The sequence below is a fragment of the Spea bombifrons genome, chromosome 5 (genome assembly GCF_027358695.1).
Source record: "Spea bombifrons isolate aSpeBom1 chromosome 5, aSpeBom1.2.pri, whole genome shotgun sequence".
In the NCBI taxonomy this organism is placed as follows: Eukaryota; Metazoa; Chordata; class Amphibia; order Anura; family Pelobatidae; genus Spea; species Spea bombifrons.
This window is the reverse complement of record NC_071091.1, coordinates 47,638,166-47,657,460: the sequence shown is the minus strand read 5'-3', so window position 1 is coordinate 47,657,460 and position 19,295 is coordinate 47,638,166. Positions and strand designations below refer to the sequence as shown.

Genomic DNA, 19,295 nt, shown 5'->3' with positions numbered 1-19,295 from the left:
AGAAGCAGGGCTTCTCCTGGCCAAGCCCAGAGAGTTCCCAGGTACAATTATTACAGATAAGTTGATGTGCGCATTCAATAAAATTAACACAACTACTTAATTATTTTATGTGGCAAAACTATTTTAATTAAACGTTATGTTCTTTCATCTATTTCTCTTGTTTTCATATGATGGATAGGATTTGACCCATTTGTTGATGTGATCAAACTAAAAGGTTCTGCTGTACTATGCACCAGCTGTTAAACGGTTAAACGTGACACACTACAACGGAAACAAGTAGACACCCGGCGAGAGACACAATAGTGTCTTGCCAGTAAGTAAACCACACAGAAGTGTGATGTGTGTTAAAGCAGATGGCTTCATCATTTTAAAATTACTCGTTTCATCAAAACGAACTGAATACAATATAACCCGTGTCATTTTATTTCGCATCTACAACTTGGTCGCGCCATTTTTACCCAGACGAAGACTTGTAAGCGCCGCCCCGTAACCCTAGGTAACGAAAACGCAAAAAAGCAACGGCTCATGTGACCAGAAAATTATCCAATGATATAGCTATGCTAAGACGTTGTCGAATGGTACGTCCCCATGACAACCAGATGATCGGCCTACCAATTCCATGTTCGGTTGCGCCTTTAGTTTTCAGAAATGGTAAGCAGAGTTGTGTGTGTTTTTATTTAACCATCCCATCAAGCGAGAAATGTTGATGATGTGGCAAATGACCTTCATAATCAGTCCCCGTATGATTTAGGTGTAGGTTTTACAGTTGTCACGTAAAGGGCATTTATCGTTCGTAGCGCTGACGTGTTTTTTTTTTTTGCTTGAGTATTGTACAAATACATTATATAATGTTTACTTGTAAATGCATTCAATTAAGCTTAAATGTTGATGTATTTAAGAAACGGGCGAGCGATCTGTGTGTGCGCCTCTCCGTAAAACTGATAAATGTCTCACATTGTAGGCATTAATGTCAAATGTTTTTCGGGCACCATCGGTTACCTGTGTTGCTTATATTAAATTGCCATTTACAAAGCTTAGCACTTTTAGAATGTTGCACGGTGGGAGAGGCATATGCTTTGATCTGAACAGGTTTTCTTTGGCTGAAATGTTCTACCAAAACTGTTTGCAATTAAATTATGTGCATGTATTATTCTGTATCTATGTAACATATGTGCATGGAGTAGATACAAAAGCTTATTCCCAGTTTTAAGTTTTAGTCCTCCACCTCAGTGTAGTAAGTAGTTTCATGGCTCCACCTTCCAATCCTGAATGGTGTGATGTGCATTCCACATACACTATTGCTCAAGAGTTTGTGGTCACTTGGAAATGTCCATGTCCATAAAATGTATCACAAACACAATGGAGACATTATTAATTTTGTAATTGACTATTGTACCTAATATTAAATGGGAAATCTTTATAAGTGTAGAGAGGCCGTTTATCAGCAGCCATGACACATTGTGTTCTCTAATCCAGGTTTATGTTTTAAAGGCTAATCGATCAGTAGAAACCCCTTTTTGTAATTATGTTACATAGCTTGAAAGGTCCTTGTTTTTCATGAAAATAGCTAAGTGACCAAATAAATGTTTGAATAATAATGTATATATGATAACCAGATTCGAATATATATATATATATATATATAATTTTAAATAGCAATACACTACTTGTACTTATTTCCCTATAACTTGCAAAAAAAAAAAAATATATAAATTTATTTAGTAAATTAGATGATACGTTTAGAATAACGGTACAATTTGTGTGGGTACACTACATGAGACGAAAATTACAGACTCCAAAGTTTTGAATAGTGTACATGGTTTGCTCATACTATTCCTTGATATCCCACCTTTTTATCTTATTCTTTTAATTACATCTTTCAAACATGAGCTCAATGAAGCAGTTTGTTTTTGTTGTTTTTATAATTCCTGTACGACTGAATTAAATGAAAGGGCCACTGGATGACCAGTTGTGAGAAATGTTTGACATCTAGCCACTTGCTAACAGCTAGCCAGCCATCGTTGGTTGCAGTTGCTAGTAGAGAAACTTCCTACTAAAGGCCATTAGAACAGGAGGTCTAAAATACAGCATAGTAAATTGCAAATTGAACCAACGCATTATGTAATTTTTACATTTTTGTACTCTATGTATGTTTTGTTATGTCTCTGGGAAACTCTGCAGCTACTTCTTTGAGTCTTATACTACTAATCTGTTTAACGCTGTTTGTGTTTTATTTGTTTTGCTCTAGGCGGAACTTGGTTTGAATGATCATCATCAGAATGAAGTAATTAATTATATACGTTTTGCTAGGTCTAAAAGGGCTCTGCGACTTAAAACGATTGACTCTTGCTTCCAGGATCTCAAGGATAGTAGGTAACTTGCATTTGTGTTTTAGTATTTATTACCACATTTTTGTTTATCCAAGAATGAATTGTTATGTAAAGCTTACAAAGGTGTAACTAATTTTAGTTAAATTATCCTCCTTACCATGCAATGCATGTTTACACTAAAATGTCCTGTATTCAACCAACTGTGTAGTATGTAGACATTTACCAGAAACACCTGTTTCTTAAATATATTATTGTATGTAAAGTAACTGCATTATCTCCTTGGCAATACTCTCTGTGTAGTTGAGGCTAGGGATGCACCAATACTGGTGTCAGTGCCGATACACAGCAGTTGCACGAGTACTTGTACTTGCACGATGCCGAAACGATACCCTGCCTGAACAGGACCGGACTGGTCTGTGGGCCAGGCGGCTGGCAGACCGACATTCAAAACAGCCGCTGAGCGGCTGCTAGTGGGATTGAAAGCCGCCTCCTCCAGGCGCCGGTGCCTAATGAAATTAAAGGGGCTGGCGTGCACGCACCGCGCCGCCCAATGGCCGTTCCTCAGCACTTCGTCCCATGTCTTAAAAGGGTTGGGACAAAGAGCTGAGGCACGGCCATTGGGCGGCGCGGTGCGTGCACACCGGCCCCTTTAATTTCATGAACGGCCTCCACCCGCTGCCCCCAGGGAGTCAGAAGCAGTGGTAAGTCGGGAGGGGGGTTATATGGGGGGCATAAGGCTTTTCTGGAAGCAGAGTCCCCCATGATATGCCTTATACCCCCCTTTATGCCACTCTGCCTCCAGAAATGCCTTTTAACCCCCTATAAGCCACTCTGCCTCTAGCAATGCCTTTTAACCCCCTATATGCCACTCTGCCTCCAGAAATGCCTTATACCCCCCTATATGCCACTCTGTCCCATGATATGCCTTTTAACCCCCCATATGCCAGAGTGGCATATAGGGGTATAAGGCATTTCTGGTGGCAGAGGGGTATAAGGCATTTTTGGGGGCAGAGTGGTAAGCCTGGGGGCAGAGGTGCATAACTTGGGGGGCAGGTTGGCAAATGAAAGGAAATAGAAACAAACATTTCTCAATCATAGCTTTTATTAAATATGAAAATAGTTTACATGCATTAATAAAGAAAAAAGTTTCTTACAAGAATATTGTGAAGAATAATGTGATCACTGTTTTGTTCCACTGAATAAAATTTAACTTTTTCATCTAAAAAATTTTGTAGTAGCAAATGTTTTGATTCCAATATGTCTAATGTATTGAATTTATTAGGGCCTTTTAACACGTTTGCTTTCTGGCATTTTAATACAAATAATGTGACAAAAATAATGTTTTATAGTTATTTGTATGGCAAATAGTGTGACTCGGGTATGTATTAAGGGTGCGTGTAGGTATAAGAGCTGGACCGCCAGATAAACTATATGGGGGATGGTCTCCAAATGTTTCCAGGGCTGCTTTTCATTCCCAGTCCGGTCCTGTGCCTGAATCACTGAGCGAGCATACGCTGCCAGTCAGTGTCAGTCAAGTGCCGCTCGCTCACCACCCACCTCCTATACCAATGCTGATTCACTGACTGATCCCAGAGTGTCAGTGTCACTACGTTTTGCCAGCCTCCCGGTGCTGCTCCCATGCTATGATTGACAACGCATGGGAGGTCATCACAGCTTTAAAAAAAAGTATTGGTAATTGGTATTGTGAGTACTTGACAAAAAGTATCGGTACTTGTACTTGTGCATCCCTAGTTGAGGCTATGTTTGTTTTATTTTTATAGTGTGTCACCAGAATTAGGAATCTGCACACACTCCCACAGGAACTCAGGTGCTTAGCTGTGCCAGGAAGGGCCAACTCCCCAGTAAATCAAAATAGAAACAGGCTCCAGGCACTCAGGGGTTCCATCAGGCAGATTTATTGAAAGAGATGAACAACAACGTTTCGACCTCACGATGAGGTCTTTATCAAGTTCACTTGGAGCATTTTTCTATTTTGTTTTATTTTTATAAACCTGGGGCTAGTAAGATAAAGAAAATGCGAGTATTTCAGAATAGTACAACTACTACCCCCAGTGGTGTATTTTGTCCTAGGCTGCCTAGTCCTAAAACAGCAGCTCCAAGAGGCCCTGCTGTCCCGTACAAAGGAGCCAATCACCCTGCTGAATAGGCTGATCTCTCTATGGGTGTAGATTAACGATCTCTTGAACGCAGTATAATCAATACTTTGTAGTACTATGTCAAAATTGCACAGCCTCTATAGCTTACTTCCGCCCAGTACCACCCATCCCTAAAAGGGCAAAGGTGACTGTTAAAATGCCACGGATGCTACCTCGAACTACCTCGATATGCTACAAACATCACTGCTGGCGACAATTGACTAGCCTAGCACGTCATGAGTGTAAACAACTGTAGAAACTAATCTAAGATCACTTTCTTCTCCCAAGCAGTGTTGCTGTAATGCCTTCATCCCGAGGCATTCAGAAACACCGAAATCTGCAGCAGGGGCCCATCTGATCGCTCCACGGAGTGTTAGCGTGCGCCATATTTAGTCGACCACTTGTTTAAAAGGAGTTAGGAGGAGATCATCGGTCTCTGGAGAGAAATGTTGCTGAATACATACAGTGAGGGGAAAAAATATTTGATCCCCTGCTGATTTTGTACTTTGCCCGCTGACAAAGACATGATCAGTCTTTAATTTTAATGGTAGGTTTATTTCAACCGTGAGAGACAGAATAACAACAAAAAATCCAGTGTAACGCATTTCACATAAGTTTTAAATTGATTTGCATTTTACTATTTGAAATAAGTATTTGATCCCCTATCAATCAGCAAGATATCTGGCTCCCAGGTGTTTTATACAGGTAATGAGCTGAGATTATGAGCACTCTCTTACAGGGGGTACTCCTAATCTCATCTTGTTACCTGTATAAAAGACACCTGTCCACAGACGCAATCAATCAGATTCCAAACTCTCCACCATGGCCAAGACCAAAGAGCTGTCCAAGGATGTCAGGGATAGGATTGTAGACCCACACAAGGCTGGAATGGGCTACAAGACCATCACCAAACCAGTTGGTTCGATTATTCGCAAATGGAAGAAACACAAAATAACTGTCATTCTCCCTCGGTCTGGGGCTCCATGCAAGATCTCGCCTCATGGAGTTTCAATGATCATGAGAACGGTGAGGAATCAGCACAGAACTACACAGGAGGATTTTGTCAGTGATCTCAAGGCAGCTGGGACCATAGTCACCAAGAAAACAATTGGTGACACGCTACGCCATGAAGGACTGAAATCCTGCAGCGCCCACAAGGTCTCCCTGCTCAAGAAAGCACATGTACAGGCCCGTCTGAAGTTTGCCAATGAACATCTGAATGATTCAGAGAACTGGGTGAAAGTGTTGTAGTCAGATGAGACCAAAATAGAGCTATTTGGCCCCAACTCGCCGTATTTGGAGGAGGACCCAGAGAACCCCATCCCCACCGTCAAACATGGAGGTGGAAACATTATGCTTTGGGGGGTGTTTTTCTGCTAAGTGGACAGGACAACTTCACTGCATATTGTACCATCAAATATTCGGTGAGAATCTCAGCCGGGGCATTGAAAATGTGTCGTGGATGGGTATTCCATCATGACAATGACCCAAAACACACGTCCAAGGCAACAAAAGAGTGGCTCAAGAAGAAGCACATTAAGGTCTTGAAGTGGCCTAGCCAGTCTCCAGAACTTAATCCCATAGAAAATCTGTGGAAGGGGTTGAAGGTTCAAGTTGCCAAATGTCAGCCTGGAAACATTAACCCCTTAAGGACCGGGCTCGTTTTTTCTTTTTGTACCCTGTGGGACCGAGGCTGTTTTAATACTTTTGTGGTGCTTGTGTTCAGCTGTAATTTTCTCCTCACCCATTTAGTGTACCCACATAAGTTATATATTGTTTTTTTCAGGACAAGATGGGCTTTCTTCAGATAACGTTATTTTGATCGTATCATCTTATTTACTATAAAAAAAAATAAAAAAAAACATGGTGAAAAATTGAAAAAAAACACATTTTATGACTTTTATTTGAAAAATCTTTTACTCACCTAAAAAAGCAAGTAAAAAAACTAGCTACATAGATTCTACTACTTGTCCTGAGTTTAGAAATACCCAATGTTTTTATGTTTTTTTGCTGTTTTTTGTAAGTTATAGGGCAATAAGTACAAGCAGCGTTTTATGATTTCCAAACCTTTTTTAACAAATCTGGTCAGTCTGCCTCCATCTCCTCTTTGGAACATCTTTGAAGCCGGTTAACTCAATTTAACCCATTCAAACCATATATTTTTGAAAACTAGACACCCCAGGGTATTCCAAATGCTGTTATTTTAACCCTTTTCCATGCGCCAATTATACAACTACACTTTGTCAAACTTTGTAATAGTAATTTTTTGTATTTTTTTTCACACAAATTGTACTTTAGTTATAGATATACAGGTCCTGGTATATGTCACTGTCAAACAACCCCCCAATATGTGTTCAGGAACATCTCCTGAGTACAGCGATACCCCACATGCATGGGTTTGTTAGATTGTTTGGCTGGTAAAGGGCTACTTTTGAGGCAACACATACTTTTAGCATCTGGTCATTCTGCCTCCATCTCCTCTTTGGAATATCTTTGAATCTGGTTAACTCAATTTAACCCCGTCAAACCATATATTTTTGAAAACTAGACACCCCAGGGTATTCCAAATGCTGTTATTTTAACCCTTTCCATGCACCAATTATACAATTACACTTTGTCAAACTTTGTAATAGTAATTTGTTTTATTTTTTTTTTCACACAAATTGTACTTTAGTTATAGATATACAGGTTCTGGTATATGTCACTGTCAAACAATACCCCAATGTGTGTTCAGGAACATCTCCTGAGTGCAGTGATACCCGACATGCATGGGTTTGTTGTGTTGTTTGAGATTTAAAATGCCACATTTGGGAAGTGCGCTTTTTTTCTCCATTTTGGTCAATCTGTACCTATGCCCTATCTTTGAGCTCGGCCACTCCAATTTACCCCATCAGCCATTTTTTTTATATTAGACACCCCTTGGGTATTTGAAGTGCTTTTATTTTAACTCTTTGTTGAGATTTTTGAGAAATTTTAGCACTTGCTCAAAATAATAAACTTTATTTTTTTATTTTATTTTTTTAATACTTTTTTTATATTTTTTTTTACACATTTTGCTGGTACTGGATGGTTCATCTAGTGACATCACTGCATAATTATTTTTAAATGTTAGCACATTTTTTTTTTATTATTATTTTTTGAATATTTTACTAATCACATTGTGATTAGAAAGCTGGGCTCCATTGACTTGCATGGTTGAATGCAGTACTTGTATTCAACCTGCAAGTGGAGCCAGAGTTCTCTAGAGGGTCTGGAGACCGTCTAGCGAACTCTTTCATCTTTATTGTTTTTTTTTCCCGGGCGCCGCCATCTTGCTGATGGTGAAGATCACCGGTAGGGGCGGTCCAGAGGTAAGTGTTTGGTGTCGCTGGATGCCTCTTGATCGAGGCATTCCAGCGACACCATTTAAGTTTAGGAGGCGATCGTTGATCGCCTCCGAAACGCTTTTAAAACGGGCGTCCGCCGCCATACAATGTATGGTGGCTGTTGACGCCCCAGGGAGGGGCCAGACATGGCCCCCGATGCCGATCTCGGCCTTGCTGAATGCCTCGACATCGAGGCATTACAGTAACGCCGTTTAAGCGAAGAAAGTGATCGTTGATCCCTTTCTAAGCTTATTTAATTTTTTGACGGTTCAGGACTGTCAAAGGTCATTAAGTAACCGTTTTTCCATGACGGTCCTGAGCCGGCAAAGGTCGTTAAGGGGTTAATGACTTGGAGTGGATCTGTAAAGATAAGTGGGACAAAATCCCTCCTGAGATGTGTGCAAACCTGATGGCCAACTACAAGAAACTTCTGACCTCTGTGATTGCCAACAAGGGTTTTGCCACCAAGTACCAAGTCATGTTTTGCAAAGGGGTCAAATACTGATTTCACTGAGTAAAATGCAAATGTATTTTTATTTTCTAACTTATTTGAAATGCATTATTCTGTATTTTTTTGTTGATATTCTGTCTCTCACTGTTCAAATAAACCTACCATTAAAATTAAAGACTAACCATGTCTTTGTCAGTGGGCAACTGTACAAAATCAGCACGAGATCAAATCATTTTTTTCCTTCACTGTATTATGGTGGTGTTTGACATACTAGGAGCTTTAAATGTGTGTAAAATAAATAAATGCAAAAAATGATTACACAAAGTTAGACAAAGGCTTGCAGTACAATTAGTGCATGGAAAGGGTTAAATACCCTATTACTGCCTGTGGGTCACATGCAGCCTGGTATAAGATCCCTGAAATGACCCGAGGCTGAAAACTGAAAAAAAAAAAAAACAATAATAATTAATTCCAAGGTTTGCTTTTTTGTGCAACATTGTAAATTGCATATAGAATCAGATAAATTGCAACCTTCTTGTACCAGGCCTTTGTCTGCCTCATTATGATAGATCCCCCCCCCCATATTCCTGTTAAAGGCCGTGATGCGCACCGCTTTTCCCACAACCTCATCTTTGCCACAGACATAAACCTCCATAGTTGTGGATGGTGCTCAGCATGCATAATTCCTTTCTGCCCTCTTGATGTTGAGTTGAGGTCTCCCCCTTTATAGTCAGATTCAAGACAGATATGGGAAGCCCTCAATAGGCCATCTTAGCAACACCAGCTGATCGAACGAAACCCTTTTTCCAGTGGCACCTTATTTAAGAGACACACGGTCTTACAATAGGGCTAATTTAATCACTCCAAGGACCGGTCACACGGGACCCTGAAAATTTTTGCTGAATGATATTGAGGCACTGTAGCAACACTGAGCGAAGAAAGCCTATTTTTGCTCATTTAACCCCATGACGTACCAGGGATGTCAGGTGTCATTAACTGCCCGCTTTTATGTGACGTGCGTGGCATGTTAATTGTCGTCAAAGTGTTTATTAGGCAGAGAAGCTCATGATTTTTAAGCATCAGCATTGTCATTGTTCTACATATGCATTGCCCTTTTGTCAAAGTAAGACTTTAATGCTTATTAATTAATGTGAGGTTTTGTAGGAGAGTTGTGGTTTCACTAGGTAAATACAACCTCATATGGACAACATATGACACCATGTCATGAAAACCAAAATGGAGAAGCAATTGTGAAAACCTCTATAAAAGCTGTAAGGTGTAAGGAAATCTTATGTAACTAAGCATTGTACGAGACCAGCCAAGTTTTTCATGTAACAGCTGCTCACCGAGGCCAGACCTTGATAATGTATATTAAAGTCAAAAAGTGAAACCCACAACTCTCTTGACAACTCTTCCTTTGAATAAACCCCAATATGATGTTACATATAATATAGCCATGTTAAATAGACAAATTTGTAAGCAACCAACATGATTTTCTTAAGAACAAAGAGGTTGTTTATAGTCTGTAACATAAATTATACTAAATACCTAGGTGCATGTGTCAGTGTTGTCTTCAAATACAATCTCCATCTGACTAAGTGTGCAATCATAGCTCTAAATATACATCCATTATGAATACTTTTCAACATAATTGTCATGAATTTAAGTTTCTTTTATTTACTTTACATTTACCTTTGGCACAAATTGAATAGTGAGCATTTCTAGGTGCATAATACGTGGTAGTGTACGGCATGTAGGTCCTTGGTTTACATTGCTAATTCTTTTCAGAAAGCATGGTAGCGCAATACTGCTTTGTTTTTTTTCTGCTCTCTACGTACAAAATTAATTCATGATGTGCCAGCAATTCTATTTTTTCTGTAATTATTAAAGTGATGATTTGCACTAGTAACAGCAAATGCGTATTACCTATTAAGGATGCAGATTAAATAACACAGACCAATTTAATGTCTCAAATTTACAAGCTTCCTGTAATTAGTTTATATCTGAATTCTATGTGCAACATGTTTCTTTAGTGTCTATTTGTTATATTTCATCTTCACCCATTTTTCCAGGCTTGTGGAGGAGACTTTTACTGTTGATGAGGTTTCTGATATGCTTCACGGGCTGCAAGCTGTGGTACATAGTGAAATGGAATTGGAGCTAATTAACACAGCCCATACAAATGTATTACTACTTCGCCAGCTTTTCACTCAAGCGGAAAAGTGGTATCTGAAGCTACAGACTGACATTTCTGAACTGGAAAACAGGTATGAAGCTGGACTTGGCAATATAAAAAATATGTGAATGGTTTGCACTGATTTGGCTTTTATTAATCTTTGCAATCACAGCAACTGATGTTAGAAGAAAAGCAACACATCCACCAGTTCATTTTTCTGGTGGATAAGCAATTTAATGTAAGTTATAAATTACACACAGCTACAGCCATGTCCAGGATTGTCATCTGTTTTGTCTGTAATGGAGCAAATATTACAAGGTCAAAATTAGAAAGGTGGGACTTCAGTAGTTTTGATGAAAGAACTATCACCTGGGTTTGAAGAAAAAAAAAAGCCCACCTGGAGTATTTTACTAGGGCCTTGACCATATTATCTCCAATCACTTTCAAAGTTGGTGGTTACTTTGTTTTCCCCCCTGTTTCCATTGATTCTTTGTAATTCTCCTTTTTTTTATTTCTTGCCCAGAAAATGAGCAACGGCATTTAAAATAGTTAAACCTTTTTAAACCTACTAATCTATATCCTCATAATAAATAACACTTTCATACCCCCCTACTATGCTCCCCAGTTATCGTAAAAAATATAGATACACAATTTCATATTTTGGGAGCATTAGTGTACATCTGCAGGTGGAAAGCACAAAAATGAGGAAAATGGTTATTCCTTTATTTTATTTGAACCTACAATAACAAATGCCATTTTTTGTTTGTTTGTGCTCTTCATGTTTCAGGGAATTGTTGCAACAAGTTGCTGAGTTTGAAAAAGCAGAATTTACATCCAGCAAAAAGGTACATGTTATAAATATGTATCACTATGTACATTATTCTATTATTAGCCAGTGTCTTACAAGCTGAAATGGCCTAACTTCCGGTAAATTCCACATGCATATAAAATGAAACGGATGTTTGTGTGTTGATTCTAAATGCGTACAACTCTCTCTAGAACAAGGGTGTCCATCCTGCGGCCCTCCAGCTGCTGCAGGACTACATCTCCCATACTCCTCAGCCAGCCAGTTAGCTGAAAGAGCATTATGGGAGATGTAGTCCTGTAGCAGCTGGAGGGCCGCAGGTTGGACACCCCTGCTCTAGAATATCTTTAACCTCTTCAGTCCCCTATGGATGTACCGGTACGTCCAGAAAACACATTGCAAGAAATGTACCGGTATGTTCTGACTTTCTTGCATCGCTGGCTTTCTGCTACCCGATCGCCTATAACTGATTTCCGACACAAGCACCGGAAAGCTGTTACGGTTAAAATGCCCGATCACATTATCGACCATTCCCTTCAGGGTCGCGTCACTGCTGACGTCACTCGGAAAGTCATCGGAGGACAGGATATCCCGTGCAGGGTTTGTCTAGATCATGGACACTGTGATCTCCATGCAAGTCTATGGAGAAAAGAAGAAAAGTTTCCAAGAGGATCTCTCCAGACCCTCCTGAGAACTCGGGCTCAGGCATTCAACTATGCAAGTCAGTGGAGCCCAGCTTTCTAATCACAATGTGATTAGTAAAATAAATGAAAAAGAAAAAAGAAGAAAAAAAATGGTAACATGTAAATTATTTTGCACTGATCACCACCACGGAAACGTACCAGTTCCATTCACAAGTGAAACCTTGTAACACTAACGAGTCACATGACACCGGGGAGGGAAAATGGCTAATTTAGCCCGATTTGGACATTTCCACTAAGGGGTGTACTCACTTTTGTTGCCAAGGTTTAGACATTAATGGCTGTGTGTTGTTGTTTTGAGGGGACAGCTAATTTACACTGTTATATAGGCTGTGCACTCACTACTTTACCTTGTAGCAGTGACAGTGTTGTCGCATGAAAAGATAATAAAATAAGTGTACTCATTGTACATACATACACACTGTGTGTGTGTGTGTGTGTGTGTATGTATGCATGTATGTATATATATATATATATATATATATATATATATATAATATGAGCAAGTCATATCTTCAAACAATTCTGTTGTTTGAATGTTTTATTTGGTGGGGTAAATTGAATTGGCCAGGTTGAACAATGTCCCAATAAACACGGGGCAGGATGACCACATGTCAAATTTTTTTAATTTGAAAAATTCTCAAACAGCCCAATCTCCATGTACTCAGGAGATGTTGCTAACACATATTGTGTAAATTCATATCTAAAGTACAATGTGTGTAGGGAAATACACTACTATAAATTTGCCAAAGGCTGGCGGTAAAATGTGTGGATGGAAAGAGTTATAATACCAACATTTAAAATACCCTGGGGTGTCTAGTTTTCAAAAATATATGGTTGTATTGGGCCCACTGAATTGGCCAAGTTCAAATATCTACCAAATAGGGCATGGGCACAGGATCACCAAATGTCAAAGATCAACATGTGGCCCTTTTGCCCCCAAACAGCCAGGCAAACCCATGCATGGGTGGTATCACTGTACTCGGGAGATGTTGCTTATCACATACTGGGGTGTTGTGTGACAGAAGACAAAGAAAAAAGCAAAAGCATAACTACCGCAAAGTTTGACAAAGACTAGGGGTAGAGTTAGAAAGAGTTAAAATACTAGCATTTGAAATACCCTGGGGTGTCCAGTTTTCAAAAATAGATGGTTTGATTGGGTTAATTACACTGACCCGCTTCAAAGATACCCGAAATAGCTCATGGGGCCAAAATTACCACATTTGGAAAAAAAATGGTTTTGAAATAGCAAAACGCTACTTGTACTTATTGCCCTATAACGTGAAAAAAAAACATTGGGTGTTTCTAAACTCAGGACAAATAGTAGAGTCTATTTAGCTGTTTAGTAAATTTCATTAGTATTTATAGATGAGTAAAATTTTCACCACATTTTTGTATACTTTTTTTAGTAAATTATATGATACAATCAAAATTATGAGATCTCAAGAAAGAAAACCCAAAAAACACAATGCATAACTTGCATCCCTTGAAGGTTCAGTAAACAGGAAAAAAGAAAATTACAGCTTAACACGAGCACCGCAGAAAAATCAGCCATTGCCACAAAGGGGTTAATGATTTAAATAAGTAAACAAGAAAACGGTTACTTTGCCTCTGTGGTTTGAAAAACTAATCACAAGGATCTATTTCTGAAATAAGCTTGTAACACCGAATTAAGCTTGGTGAAGACCAGTTGATACAAATGTGTTAAAACATGTGATTTGAGTGGTTTTGCAAATGTTATCATTAAAATGTTTTTTTTTTTCTCTCTAATTATATTCACAGTCAAATACAGAGCTTATTAAACCTAAACTTGCCCCGCTTTGTGAAGGTGGATCATCAGAGTTGCTTAATAGGGTAGGTGTTTTCATTGTATTGAATTCATTTATAAAGTGCACAAGATAAAAGTATCTGTTTTGTCGTATTTGACTGACTTTAACTAGATCTAAAAGACACAAGCAGGAAACTATCTTACAATAGTGGAAACACTGATTTATTTTATATGTCAACAGTACTTATCAAATAGACAACCGCTGGAAAATGTGTAACTGAAATGGGAGAGCATATTCTCACATAGACCTAGGACAGTCGGTCCGAGGGAGTGTCAGAATTACTTTGTCTCACAGCTCTGAATGGGCCAGTTGGAAAGATCAAATATCTCTTCTATCAAGGGCTGTTCACACATGTGTAGTGGATTTTAATTGTCCCCTACAAAAGGATAACATGATATGTAGGAGAAGACAACAGACTTGATAGCTGCCTTTGGACCCTGTCCCATTGCATTGACCCCCATAAATGTCTACAGTGCCTGGATACCGTACTTAATGGTGAGAACAGCTCATATCCCGATATAGTAGCTGGAGGATGGTACAAAATTGATCTTTTCAACTGTCACAACACAAAATCAAAATACAAGATAGAAGACAGATTATTGCAATGCTAGAAGGTGTTTTTTTGTCAGTGTGGTGACCACATGGTCACAATATAACAATATTGCTGATATGCCGATATGCTGTCACTCTGCCCCACCCAGATATGCTGACACTCTGCCCCACCCCAGATATGCTGACACTCTGCCCCCCCAGATATGCTGACACTCTGCCCCCCCAGATATGCTGACACTCTGTCCCCCCGAGATATGCTGACACTCTGTCCCCCCCAGATATGCTGACACTCTGCCCCCCCCCCAGATATGCTGACACTCTGCCGACAAGGGAGGTTGTTGATTCGCATCACGCAGACAACCTTCCCTGCCAGCACTTCCCACGGCGGAAATGGCGGAACCGGAAGTTGTCTACACGTATTGCGCAGTAGAATAGGAGAATAGGATCCAGGTCCCCTGCAGAGCTGCCCGTCGCCTGGAACTGCATGTCCTGGGCGTCGGGCTATACGAATTGCGCATTTCTGCGCTAAACCCCGAATATAGGCCGCACCCCCACTCTAAAGACTTAAAGTTGGGGGGAAAAGTGAGGCCTATATTCGGGCAAATTCAGTATATCTACCACCCTCCTATTAAAGTAAAACTGTATTACATTAAATCTAGCCTTTGACTCCCTCTAGTTTTAGAATGACCTCTTGTTCTATCATTTCTCCTCATTTTAAATAAACGTCCCTTCTGTAGGTATTTAAATGTTCCCATAACATCTCCCCTTTCCCTTCTTTCATCCAAGCAATACACATTGCTATCCCTTAGGCTTTCCTGCTAACTTTTATTCTATAAAATAAAAGTATATTGTACTACTATATTGTTCCTAATGTTTTAAAACGACACTTTCTAACCCATCACATAGACGTCAGGTTTATTATACCTAGTGCGAAGGTTACTGGAGCACAAGCATAAAGCATCTAGAACAGTGTATGTGTATTAACACACACTGAGATTGAATTGAAAAAGAATACCGTATTTGCTCGATTATAAGACGACCCTGATTATAAGACGACCCCCCAAAATCTGAATATTTAGAAAAAAAAGAAAGTCTGAATATAAGACTACCCTATAGGAAAAAAGTTTTACTAGTAAATATTAATTCATGTAAACTATTTTTTCATATTTAATAAAAGCTATGATTTGAGAAAAATATTTTTTATTTCCCTTTATTTTCCAACCTGCCCCCCAGTTATGCACATCTGCCACTCTGCCCCCAGAAATGCCTTATACCCCCCTATTTGCCACTCTGCCCGATGATGTGCCTTTTAACCCCCTATATGCCCCTCTGTCCCATGATATGCCTCATACCACTCTGGCATATAGGGGGTTAAAAGGCATATTATGGGGCAGAGTGGCATATACAGTGGGACAAAAAAGTATTTAGTCAGCCACCAATTGTGCAAGTTCTCCCACTTAAAAATAAGAGAGACGCCTGTAATTTTCACCATGGGGCACATAGAGTGGCATAGAGGGGGGTATAAGGCATTTCTGGGGGCAGAGTGACAAGCCTGGGGGCAGATGTGCATAACTGGGGGGCAGTACATATATATCTCTATATATATAGATATATATGTACCTCCAGAAATGCCTTTTAACCCCCTATATGCCACTCTGCCCCATGATATGCCTTTTAACCCCCTATATGCCAGAGTGGTATGAGGCATATAATGGGGCAGACGGGCATATAGGCGGTTAAAAGGCACACATATATATATATATATATATATATATATATATATATATTGCTAACAGCAATCACACTCCTATCAGGCCCAGGCAGCCAGTATATGCTGGAACCTGGGGATGATAGTAGTGTGATTCAAGCCTCCCAATGCCATGCTACCACCACCCCCCCTTACACATCCATGTTATCTCACACACACACTCATTCACAAACATTTAAATACTCATTCATTCCATTAATCACACATACTTGCTCATAAACTCTCCCCCACCCCTTACCTGAACTGCAGATCTCTCACTTGCAGACTTCTGCAGGGGTCCGGCTATGCGAGCAACTTCTCTTGTCCCGCCCCAGAGGAAGAAGGAGTGGGGCAGAGTCATGTGACGACTCTGCTGGCTTCCTGTTCTCCTGCTGCTAGTACAAGAGACGCTGCTCGCAACCAAAGCTGCGGACATTTTTTTCCAGCTATTGGAGGTCTGATTAGAAGGCGACCTCGATTATAAGGTCGTATTATTCAGGAAAAAAAACTTGTCTTATAATCGACAAATACGGTACATTTGATTGATTAGAATTTGCCACATATAAATTACATTAACCGTTTATGGTTCTAGCAAATACAACATAATATGCCGAAATATTGTGTGAAACAACATTCCAAGAAAATAGAACAGAACCCCCAACATATAAAAATAATTGATGCTACCAATACAAATATTTCGCACTAGATATTACCTGCATTTTTTAAAAAAAATATCTGCCTATTTTTGGTTATGTAAGGCCAAAACAACCATAAAGTTTGTTATACCTTATGGTCGTTTGGTAAATAACCTCTTTTTCTGGTTTTCCTTAGGTGACTATTAAAGTAACCTGCAATATTAACTGCTCCCTTGGGAAAGCAGTTATCCTCCAAGGCATTTTTTCCAGATAAATCCATTTTCCAAATTGTTATCTTGCCTTGATTTGTGGAAAAACAAAATTAACATTATGCAAATTTCTTACTACAACTAATTTTGTATTTTATATGCAAGTTTCTAGTAATAGAATACCGATGCACAACTCCAGTCCCTGAGGCCACAATCAGTCTTTGAGGTTGGGAACAGATATCTTAAAAAAAAAAAAAAAAAAAAAAAAATAATACCGTATTTGCTCGATTATAAGACGAGGTTTTTTTCAGAGCAAATGCTCTGAAAAATACCCCTCGTCTTATAATCGGGGTCGTCTTCTAATCAGACCTCAAATAGAGGTCTGATTAGGAGACTAAGATCCAGATCCCCCGCACCGCTGCAGGGGACCTGGATCCTCCTATCGTCGCCCCCCCCCCCCCCGCACGCACGCACGCACGCACTTACCGGTGCTTCCGAAGGTGAAGTTGGCAGCGGGGGTTTGTATGCGTCCGTCGCAAATACCTTCCCCGACTGTCAGAGATCAGAGTTCCAGAGTTCCTGATCGCTGACAGCCGGGGAAGGTATTTGCGACGGACGCATACAAACCCCCGCTGCCAACTCCACCTCCTCCCGGCTGCCGCGGAATGAGACGTCAACCCGCTGCCCCGGCAATACAGCAGGAAATTGGAAGCACCGGTAAGTAAGTAAGTGTGTGTGTGTGTGTGTGTGTGTGTGTGTGTGTAGGGCATTTCTGGAATGCCTTACACCCCTATATGCCACTCTGGCACTTAGGGGGTTAAAAGGCATATTATGGGGCAGAGTGGCATATAGGGAGGTATAAGGCATTTCAGGAGGCAGAGTGGCGTTAAGGGGGCATTTAATAGAGCACTCTGCCTCCTGAAATGCCTTATACCTCCCTATATGCCACTCTGCCCCATAATATGCCTTTTAACCCCCTAAATGCCAGAGTGGCATATAGGGGTATAAGGCATTTCTGGAGGCAGAGTGCTCTATATAATGCCTTTTAACTCCCTTAATGCCACTCTGCCTCCTGGAATGCCTTATACCTCCCTATATGCCACTCTGCCCCATAATATGCATTTTAACCCCCTAAATGCCAGAATGGGATATAGGGGTATAAGGCATTTCTGGAGGCAGAGTGGCACATAGGGGGTCAAAAGGCATACCATGGGGCACAGTGGCATATAGAGGGTTAAAAGGCATATCATGGGCCACAGTGCCATATTGGTGTGGCAAGCCTGGGGGCAGATGTGCGTAACTGGGGGCAGGTTGGAAAATACAAGGAAATAAAAACAAAAAAAATATTTTTCTCAATCATAGCTTTTATTAAAAAAAATAGTTTACATGAATTAACATTTACTGGTAAAACTTTTTTCCTTTAGGGTCGTCTTATATTCAGGCTTTTTCTTTTTTTCCTAAGTTAATATTCAGATTTTGGGGGGTCGTCTTATAATCAGGGTCGTCTTATAATCGAGCAAATACGGTAATATACTTTTTTTCTGACACGTATACACAGAATCCCTGACCTGCTTGTGCTCCTCAAGGCCTTGTCAGTGTCGGGCACTGTAATGACAGGCAAGTTTTTATTGGTCCCTTTAGTCATAAAAGTACAATAAAATATAAAGGTGCATTCTTGAATCTAAATTTTGAAAGCATCCACTAATTTATGCGGTATACTCTGATACATATTCTAGAGCTTTTTGGTGCAGAATAAGCATTTTCAGTAGCAAGGGGAAAAAAAGACCATGTGCTTAAATTACATTACAAGTGCTTATTAATCCAATGATTAGAATCGCATATCTTGAGTATTTGTTTGTAGCAATTTTTTTCTCTTTAACCGTATAAACTAACATGCATTTCAGCAAAATCCTCATTTTGAACATTTAACAACAAACATTGTTTTTATTACCCAAATAGGAAATTGCAAGACTCAGTGAAGAAAATGAAAAATTGAAGGCACGTTTAAAAACAGTTGAGGCTCAGGTAACGCACATCGTTTTACTTTTGTGAACTTTGAAGTATGAATGAATGAATAAAATCCCGATCTGTTTTACCTGGAGAAGATTGACCCCCTTTGAGACCACCAGGGATTTTATGCCCTATAGGAAGTGGAGCTTATTGCCATTTTTACCATATGTTTGTTCAACCATGATTCCCCATTTCCATGTTAAATGTAACCACACAAATGATAGGGTTTTTTTTCGAAGGACAGATAGGGATTTCTCTTTATACCACTTGTTGTTGCTGTGTTTGTTTTTGTTTGTTGGGTTTTTACCGGAGGCTCCTTTTGAGATAAA

At 39.8% G+C, this 19,295-nt stretch overlaps 1 protein-coding gene across 1 annotated transcript in view; it reads left to right on the top strand.

Moving 5' to 3' along the window:
• The first annotated feature begins 560 nt into the window (after window positions 1–560).
• LZTFL1 (leucine zipper transcription factor like 1) overlaps window positions 561–19,295 on the top strand; it is a 28,823-nt gene continuing 10,088 nt past the window's right edge. Inside the window, exons 1-6 of the mRNA XM_053466103.1 lie at window positions 561–651; window positions 2,249–2,373; window positions 10,375–10,569; window positions 11,266–11,323; window positions 13,767–13,838; window positions 18,916–18,981. Of these exons, the coding sequence (XP_053322078.1) occupies window positions 649–651; window positions 2,249–2,373; window positions 10,375–10,569; window positions 11,266–11,323; window positions 13,767–13,838; window positions 18,916–18,981 (519 nt within the window). The 5' untranslated portion in view covers window positions 561–648. The remainder of the gene's footprint in view (window positions 652–2,248; window positions 2,374–10,374; window positions 10,570–11,265; window positions 11,324–13,766; window positions 13,839–18,915; window positions 18,982–19,295) is intronic.